Here is a 10,423-nt window from a genome sequence, read left to right as displayed (position 1 = left end):
AAATTTTAAAAAACAATAAAATAAAATAAATATCTCCTCCAAAATTCATGTTGAAATCTAATTCCCATTGTAACAGTGGAGCATTGAAAAGTGGAGCTTTAAGAGTTGATTAGGTCACAGGACTATGCCCTGTACCCCTGAGGTACAGACTAACATCATTGTCACAAGAGTGGGTTTGTTATTGTGAGAGTGGACTTGTTATAAAATCAAATTCAGCCTTCTTTTGTTCTCTCACTCACTCCTTCTCTTACTCTTCCTTCCTTCTGCCACCATGGGATGATATAGCACAAAATTCCTCACCAGATACCTGTTCCATTCTCTTGGATTCACCAGCCTCCAGAACAATGAACCAAATAAAATGCATTGCTTTATAAATTACCCAGTCTGTGCTATTTTGTTATAGCAATGCAAAAGGATTTACTACAATAAAATAATAATTACACTGATATCGAATTATAGCAGCTACTATTTTATTTTTTGGACCATACTATTTTATATCTTCATCAGAAATGGTTAAGAACTCCTATTTTATAACATTCACGTCAACACTTAGTATTCTCAGAGTTTCACTTTTTTCCAATCTGTTGGATGTGATATAGTTGATGGATAAGTAAATTTTGGCAAGTTATTTAATTTCTCTAAGCCTCTATTTTCTCATCTGGTAAAAGCTTCCTCCCTGAGTTAATGAATGAGAAGAAGTAGTATTACCTCTGGACAGAACACAGCCTCATGAATCCGGCTTAGAGACCAAGGCAAATTTGTTTAAGTAAAAGGCTCCCCTTTCTGCAGCCAATGCTGTTCCACCAGGGTTCATTGGTTGGCTTGAAGAACATGGGATGATTGAATTTAATTCCCAATTTGCCACCTTGTCGCGTAGGCTTTTATGAAATGCGAACTACCCAATCATATGTGATGTTTGCCTCTCCTTACAAAACAAGATAACAGGCATCCTCGCATAGCTTGTAACCCTAAGCAACATCATCACCTGCTACTGGACAGCTCAATTTCCTTACCCAGTTCAGGGCTGGCAGGATCTGCTGACTGTCATCATTTAGATAAAATTCTCCTAAGCCCTTCCTTGAACATTCTGTGAAATTCCCACAATTATATTGTCAAACAGCCAAGCCATGGAATTGCTAAGTATCTGGGAGTCGATAAGGTATCCTCTCACTTTTTTTTTAAATTCTGTTACAGAAAAAGATATGTAAATGGAAGGTAGTTAGACTTGGATTTGAAAGACAGAATCAAAAGGCATTATAAAGTTTGAAGTCTGTATCTGGATTCAGTCTGAACAGAAGTAGCTGTTTTAAACAGCCATAAAACACAATATGCTCTCACTAGAATTAGTCATTTAATTCTTATTTGCTCTTGTCCCTATACTAAGGTGACCAGATGTCCCACTTTTGGTGGGACAGTCCCAATTTTTAACAATTTGTCCCGCATCCCGCAATGTTTTAAAAAAGTCCCGATTTTTGGAAAGAATGTATGACAAGCTAGGGAACAGTGGGAGAACAGGAAGGGAATATACGGTTTTCAGCTGCTGAAAAGGTTAATGTAACTCCATTTGGGAATGATGAGGTTAATGTAATTTCATTTGGAAATGAAAAGGCTAATGTAAACTCCCTACTCCCCTCCTGGGCAAGGTCACCCAGGTGGAACCCATGTAAGAAGGAGACTGGTCCCTCCCTTGCTTCTAGGCAAGGACAATTAGCTCAGAAGGAGCCAAACTGTCTGGAACAAACAAGTAGCCCCTCCCCCCAGAGGGTCCCTAACCATAAACAATAGCAGCCCAGCCTGACAAAACACCCGATGAAATTCCTCTATGTGCTTTAAAAACTTCAGCGCACTTCACTAGGGGGTCGCTCTTCCTCCAGTCACGCTGAAGGGAAGAGTGGCCCAGGCATATGCTTGCAAAATAAAGCACTTTTTGTCTTTACATGTGTGTGGTGGTCTCTCAGCGCAATTCTGGTCCCAACACTGCCATGTCCTGGCTATTTTGCCAGGATATGAGTTTTATATTATTTTTGTTAATTTTATAAACTTTAATAATAACAAATAATTGTTGAGAACTGATTATCGAGAACTGCTTATCAAAGTTCGCATTGTTGATCAGTTGTTAGAATTCGACCACCATTGTTTGGACTTAATGAACAGTGGCATTTTTTGGCACTGGCAACCACGAAAACATTTTGTAACTGTCTCTCAGACCATACACATCGTACTGCATGCTAGTGCTAGTTAAACAAGTGATGTCAACAAATCAGGGATTCAGATAATTTAAGTAAGCAATTTATTTATTTATTTCATGAATTTAGCAGACAGTACTTGTATTATTTATATTTTATAGTGGCAGCAAAAAGTCTAGTGCAGGCCTTGAAAGTGACACTTACGACTTACAAGGTATCATTATTAAAAAAAATATGTTGATAAGGAAAAGGTTAACCCTTGGGCATCAGCAAAAATCATAATAGAGAACAAATGGTTAGAAATATTTCATCATTTTGAAACAAACCATGTTCCACATAATAATGCACTAAAAATTGTGGGATGCGCGCTGTCCTTACCAGGAACTAATGCTGCGACTGAACGCATTTTTTCTATAGTAAAGTATGGGCATCATACTTTACTATAGTATGTATAGTATAGTAAAGTGTGGACATCAGAAAAATCACAATTAAGTGTTGAGACTTTGAAAGCCATTTTATGTGTGAAATATAATTTAACAAACTCTTGTGAAAACTTTCATGACCTTTTAAACAATGACAGCAATCTACTAAAAAAATTCACTCAGATGAGAAATATGCCAAAGAATAAAATAATACTATACATAAATTTTTTTCTTTTTTTGCCAGGGCTGGGTTTGAACCCACCACCTTCAGCATATGGGATTGGTGCCCTACTCCTTTGAGCCACAGGTGCTGCCCTATGCATAATTATTTTTAATGTATTATATTTATAAATTGTACTTATGTTGAAATTAAAAAAATACATATTACAATACAATTTTTGTGTTCTATGAAAATTTTTCTTGCTCCATATAGACCAAATTTTTAATTAAGAATCCCCCTCCCCCATCCTCTAGTCAATGATGTCCCACTTTACCAATGTTAAAATCTGGTCACCTTACCCTATACTCATCATAGGGAGAAGCAGTTAAAAGACTACTCTGAAGTTTAAGAAAAGGAACGTTCCTCCCGTTCCTGTCCCCAAATATTTTTATCTTCTTTATACCACAAAGATTTTCCAAATGAGAAGCATTTCAATCCCCATATCATGACTCTAGATTAGTTTTGTGGCAAAATATAAACAACCTTACACTCATTCTTCAGTGGCAATGGGGCCAGGATGATACGATGTGTAACCAGACAGATAAAGAGTCTCAGGGTATTTAAAATGCATTTGGCTATATTGTTAAGTAATTGCACAAAATATGGGGAAAGACTGAGCAACAGTCAATGAAGGACGAAAGTGAGCATCTCTCCCTTTGCACTCCGAATATGGAGCCTCTCTCATTTGACCATCCTTCTTTCTTCTTCCTTCCCCAGGAAATGTTATTACATTTTCAGGGATGATTATATGCAAATAAATCAGGCTAACACAATTCTTACCAAAAAGAATGTATGTGTTTACTTTCTATAATTACTCCAAGAACATAAGATTATGCTTTAGGGGGACTCAATAGTGGAAACATGCAGAAACTAAGACTATGAGATTCTGCTGGACAAAGAAGAGATTTTATTTTCACCTGCCTTTACCTAATTCCATAGTGTGACTGGGATTCATACACACTATTAGATTGTTACAATGATTATAATGGAAGACAGGAGTTAGGACTTCCTAGGTTAGTGAATAATCCACACTGAGAACTTTAGCACCTAAGACTGACTTAAAGAAAAGCTAATCTTTGAGGAGTTTACAGCAGCCTTTCACTCCATCTTGAAGGGCTTCTTTGACTTTGTCATTCCAAAGAGTAAATATGAAAGGGTTCAGGAAAGGAGTTACTACAGAAACTAACAGGGAAATTATCTTATTGTACTCCGCTCCCTGTGTCTGTTTGGGTTTCACATAGAGGAAAAAGCAACTGCCGTAGCCAATCACCACACAGGTGAAGTGGGAGGCACATGTGGAGAAGGCTTTCCTCCTTCCAGAGGCTGAGGGAGTCTTGAGGATGGTGGAGATGATGTAGGTATAGGAGACAATTGTAGGGATCAAGGAACCAATGATAATGAAAACAGCCATTAAAAATAGAACAAACTCTGTGAAGAGGGTGTCATCACAGGATAGCTTGAGCAATTGCCCTCTGTCACAGTAAAAATGATCTAACACATTTGATTTGCAGACTGTAAGTTGAAATGTGGCATAGACAGGCCAGATTTCAAAAAGAAAGCCAAATACCCATGTCACAATTACCACCCAGATGCAGGTGTGGCTGTTCATAATGACATTGTACCTCAAAGGGTTGCAGATAGCCACATAGCGGTCCACAGCCATTACCCCAAGTAATGTAAACTCTGTGGATCCCACAGAAAGATACAGAAAAAAAATGGGCAATGCAAGCAGTCAAGGACATTGTCTGCATCCCAGGGAGGAGCAATCCCCAAAGCATCGCAGGGACGATTGTGGTGGTGATCGGGATCTCCATGACAGAGAGATGGCCAAGGAAGAAATACATGGGGGAATGTAGACGCTTATCAACACAGACAATCATGATGATGACAGTGTTTCCCATTAATGTCACTAAGTAGAATAAGAAGAATACAGCAAAAAAGATGTGGTGTTGTTCTTGGGACCCAGCGAAGCCAAGAAGGCATAAATCAGTGGCACTAGAGCGATTACCTGTCATTTAGTCTTTGCTTTGTTTCTTGTGAAACCCAGAGATGAAAAGAGATAACATTGCTCCACATGGTCCTGCTCTCAAGAAAGAAGACAGAAGATTATGGTGAGGAACTATTTTCAACCTGATTATCAAGTGACAGGCCCCTGCCACTATGCTCTGCACATAGCTGGAGGTAAGCGTTGTCACCGCTTCATTGTGGAGTTGGCTCCCTGGAAAAGGTGTTTTTTGGCCCATCGAATGTGTCTTCTCTCCAAGGGCAGAGATTAAGATCTTTATAATAGGCCAGTTTTGAAATCAAATCCATCAGACATCTTCAGTTCTGTGATTGTCCTACCTTCTCTTGGGTTAACTGTACCAGGTGACATAAAGACATCTCATATGATATTCAAAGGATGGGAATTTGAACCTGAGCTCTTATCTGTAACAATAGTGCACAGACCCACCCTGGGACCAGTAGAAAAGAGGCAGAGAGTCTAGGACCAATGTCCTTGCTGCTCTCAGATTCTAAAACCTCCATATTACAGAGTGGAAATGTCTCCAAATGAGAACTCTAAAGCTTGGAGTAATTTCCCAGAGCAAATCCATTCTTCTTTAATTCATTTTCCCTCCAATGTTCTGGGAGGAAGAATAGATAGCAGCTGGCACAGACAAAGAACAGATCTGAGGCCATCAGCTGCTAGGTGCTGGGCTCTCTGCCCCTCACTGAATTTATCCCATTAGTCAAATGTCATATCTTCAATGGACTCTTTCCAATCAATCCACCTACCCAAAACAGACCTTCATTTTTCTTACAGCACTTGTTATTACCTGATATTATATGTATAATTGTTCATTTCATTTCTTCATTAAATATTAAACAAATGTAGTCATGAACAGAACAAACAAAAATGCCTGCCCTGCGGGGCTCATATTCAAGGAGATAGTGGAGGCTACAAGGCATGTAAGGAAATATATAAGCTGTTAATGTATACTCATGGCAATGAAGAAAAATAAAGCAAGGAAGAGGGGCTAGAGATATAATTTTATTCATTTATTTATTGTTTACCTATGACATTAGCATTTAAACTCCACAAGAGCAAGAATATGTCTTCTTCAACCCTGTATTCTGAGACTGGCACATAAAATTTATACATACAAAATATTTTGGGGGCAAATTAGTATTGCTAAAAAGTTTTGGTAGATGATGGATGAATGGATGGATATATGATTAAATAGTACTTATCCTGGCCAGGGCTGGTTAAGCAATATCCCCTCAATCCTACTCTATGTGGTATCCCTTCCTGCACAACATGACCATTATCTGTTCTATCTTTTACTTCCTGCAGCAGCCTCCTCCATATCTTTGTTGGGCAGACAGTTCTTAAAGGATAGAACTGATAAGAAAGCGCGGAGGTTTTGTTTGGGCTGTGTTGACCAGTTGATGGAAGTATTTCAGATTGCATGTGAAAACCCCACACTGTACCCCAGAAGTGCATTAATGTACATAGTTACCGTTCAATAAAAAAAGGAAAAAAAAAAAGCGCGGAGGTGATAAGATGCTTTCCCAGAACATCTCGACAACTAGCAGACAATGAAGAAAATTGAGAGAAGGACCCAGCAGTGGGACTGAGAAGAGCTGAAAGTACTCTCTACACAATCTGCTGCTTCAGGATCTGGGTGTCCTTGTTCTAAAAGGCAGGCAGGCCCAGGACCTCCCATTCTGACCATATTTTACTCTTTTCCACAGAGGAAAACCCTTGAGGAGACACTGACCTCTATGAGGAGGCTCCACCCCCACTTCTAATGTTCCCTCAGGCTCGGCTAAGGGTAAATCCAGGTTGGCTAGTGCTGAGCCATGCACAGGGGCCAGGGCAAGTGACTGCCGTCTCCATTTGATGTAAAGTAGGAAATTACCCTCATGAAGGAGCTTAGAAAAATGTCCAGAAATAGTATCTTGTGCAGAGTTGAGGGTCTTTCCCTTTCTTGCCTTCGCTCCCACTTCCCTTTTTCCCAAGGGGACTTAGTCACTGAGGCAGCTCTTTTAATTAGCCCAGGGTCAGAGAGTCCCCAAGCAATCGGTCTGGGGAGAGCAGAACAAACTTTTAGTTAGTCCCATGTTTGACCAATTAAGTTTTAGAACTTTTTAAAGATTTGTTTAGTGGGAAAATGTGAAATCTTACCTATCAGAAACTTCTTAATATCAGGGCTGCTTTTCCCCAAATCCCCAGATCTGCCTTCCAGAAGATGTCTCAGATTCTAAGGCAGAGATGTCCAACCTGTGGCCATGGGCTGCATGCTGAATTTGTGCAAACTTTTTTTTCTTATCTGTGTTGTCTGATATATGATATCACAAAAAGTATGCAGGGACTTTTCTTTCTCCTGGCAAATCAGCTTTTGTTAGGTGTTTGTGTATTTACTCTGTAGCCCAAGACAACTTTTATTCTTCCAATAAAATAAAAACAGAGAAAAACATTTCACCCCTTCTACCTTTATCCCCAGCTTTTCCAAAAATTCTCTTAGTTCTTTGGAGCCAAAAAATCAACTCCATCCCCTAATAGAAATACTACAATTGGCTCTAAAACATGCACCAGTTTCTTTAAATGCCTGCATATTAACCTCAAAGCCTTAACTTCACCAAAAAAGCCCTACAAAGCCTGATGAGGCCTTCATTCATTTTACAGAGGCCCCTGTTCCTAGCCCTGTGGGCTCTACAGAATCAGCAGAGAGGTTCAGCCCTAAATCTAACTCTTCTCTGAGTTATCGTTCCAGGTTCTCCCTCTTATGAACATATGTGCATTTGTATGCATTTGAACAAGATTGTTCCAGCCACTTTCTCCCATTGCATGTCCCTGATTACCAGCTGGGCCACTTCAAAGTGGAGAGAGCATAAGGACTGCCTAAGTAGGCAGTTATATTCACAACCTGGGAGAACTGACAAAATGTAAATTGGAAATATGCTTGGTGCTGGAGTAAGACAGAAAAAGTGAGAGTTATAAAACATTTATCTGAATTTTGCTTTTCATTTTAAGTATACCTGTTAAATCTGAAAATGTCAATTGGTCCCTATAAATTGGGAATAGTCTTCCTTCCAAATCCTTAAATTGCCCAAACTGAACTAGTTGCCGTATAATTTTGGAGAGATTTTCTAAGCATGTATAACCATATTCTTTTTTTTAAAGGCTGTGAAAATCTATTTACAATCTTTTCTCTCTCTTTAACAACATATAAAAGATACCTTCCCATAATAACACGTATTACCCTCTCTCTCTCTTTCCTTTCCATTGAATTGCATTATATGGATGTCCTATTCTTTATTAGCCAGCCCTCAACAGATCCATTTCATTGTTTCTACCTTTTATTATGAAACACGATGCTGTAAGTACTTTTAGCATTTATAAATACATACACAGTTATTTTTCTGAAACAAATCCCTAGAGATGCAGGTGTACTAAAGATGCAAGTATATTGAAAATACTGCTTTTTATTGGCATCACATTATACTCTAAAGATTTTCAATTGACCCACACAATCATAAAGAATATATGGGGTCAGGCACAGGGGCTCACACCTGTAATCCTAGCACTCTGGAAGGCCAAGGCAGGTGGATTGCCTGAGATCACAGATTCGAGACCAGCCTGAGCAAGTGCAAGACCCCATCTCTAAAAAATAGCTAAGCATTGTGGCAGGCACCTGTAGTCCCTGCTACTTGGGAGGCTGAGACAAAACAATCACTTAAGCCCAAGAGTTTGAGGTTGCTGTGAGCTGTGATGTGATGGCACTCTATCAAGGGCAACAAAGTGAAACTCTGTCTTAAACAAACAAACCAACTATATATATATGTATATATATATATATATGAATATGATAGGTAAGCTCCATCTTTTTCTTGCCTATTACATGACAAAGCCATGATTAAAATTTTATTTTGAATTTAAATTGAAAAGAACAACAATAATAAACAACATATAAGATAAATCAATTGACAAACTGGATAAAATAGAAAATCTTTTGAATGATAAAAATGACCAACACTAACTGAAGAATAAATGAAACCAGATATTCCCAAATATGTTAAACAAATTGAATTTACAATTAAGAACCTTCCTACACAGAAAACTGAAGATCTAGGTGGTTTTATGGCTGTATTCTATTAAATATCCAAGGAAGAAATGATACCAATCCTGCACAAAGTCTGCTAGAAAATTGAGAAGGGAATATTTTTCAATTCATTTTATAAGAATTATATTGATACCAAAAACATCACAAGAAAATAAATCAACAAACCAATATCTGTCATGAACATAGATGCAAAAGTCCTTAACAAAATGTTAGCAAAATCAAATCTAGCAATATGTAAGCAGGATATGGAACTATAACAAAGTAGCAATTTTATCTCAGAAATGCAAAGTTGGTTTAACATTAGCAGATTGATCAATATAACCCACTTTATTAAGAGAAAAAGAAAAAACTAGGGCATATGAGGCCTTTGACAAAAATCAACATCCACTGATTAAAAATTCTGAGCAAACTTGGAACAAAAATGATCTTCTTCAAACTGATAAATAGAATGTGTCCAAAAAACCCCTCAAAACCTTGTACTAACATCAAACTTACTAACAAAAGACTCAACATCTCCCTCTGAGACAGGAAACAAGGCAGGGATGCTAGTTAGTGATGGCTGTCTGTGGATGCTTCCCCTAGCCTTCACAAGCACATTCAGAATCTCTGCCAGGGGCCCCCTATAGACCCTCAGAGCAGATGCCATGGGGCATTGTCCAAACCCCATGCAGAACCAAGGCATTCATTCCCATAGCCCACAGCTGGGGGTCACCACAGAAGTTGCCCCCAGTCAAAGAGAAATGCCTCTCCCAAGATGATAATCCTTTTGATAAGGCATCCAATGGCCTATTAATGAGGACTTATAAATTCTCAGGCCCCAGCTTTCAATTCTGAACACCATTCAGGATGATTCTGGACAGCCATCTTGGCTACAGAGCTCCCTGTGGGATTTGAGCCTCTATTTCAGCCTCACCACAGCTCTGTCCAAATATCTCCCTCACACTGCTCCATTCCATTTCTTTGGAATGTTCCGAAGATCACTTCCAGCCCTAAGATAACCAGAGAGTGTCTTTCTCAAACTAATTTATTATTTGTAATCATATGTGTCTGCATACATATTTTTATAATGCACGGTGATATCGATCTTCATCAAATATGCTTCATCAGGGAAGAGACATTGTTCATTCTGTTCACTACTGTATCTTCAACACATTGTCTGAAAACTAACAGTTATTACATCTTCTCTGCTTTAATTTCGAGTAAGATTGAGTTCTTTCCATACTTTTCAAAATTATTTATATTTCTCATTAATATGTTTAAAGATTTGTAAGAGGATTTTATGTATGAATCAAATAAACCTTATTGCATGGGTTTTGTTTTCATATTTTGTTTTCATTATGCATAAATATTTCATTCTTATGCAGTTACATTTAACAGACTTTTAGGCTCCTGGGATTCATGTTTTCCTTAAAAAAGTCTATGTTCATACTCAAGGTAATTTAAAAAGAAGAAAAGTTCCCGTTTGTTACTTTTTTTTTTTTTTTTTTT

The 10,423-nt window shown here is 38.3% G+C and overlaps 1 protein-coding gene across 1 annotated transcript; it reads right to left on the bottom strand.

Moving 5' to 3' along the window:
* Positions 1 to 3,897: 3,897 nt before the first annotated feature.
* On the bottom strand, positions 3,898 to 4,843 carry LOC100964369 (olfactory receptor 9A4). The gene is given in 2 exon segments (XM_012806260.1): positions 3,898 to 4,542; positions 4,544 to 4,843. Coding segments are annotated over 2 exon segments (945 nt in total).
* Positions 4,844 to 10,423: the final 5,580 nt, after the last annotated feature.

Source organism: Otolemur garnettii, unplaced genomic scaffold (assembly GCF_000181295.1).
Source record: "Otolemur garnettii isolate 467f Iridium unplaced genomic scaffold, OtoGar3 scaffold00049, whole genome shotgun sequence".
Classification (NCBI taxonomy): domain Eukaryota; kingdom Metazoa; phylum Chordata; class Mammalia; order Primates; family Galagidae; genus Otolemur; species Otolemur garnettii.
Note: the sequence above shows the minus strand (reverse complement) of the source record. Positions and strands in the feature narration are given on the sequence as shown.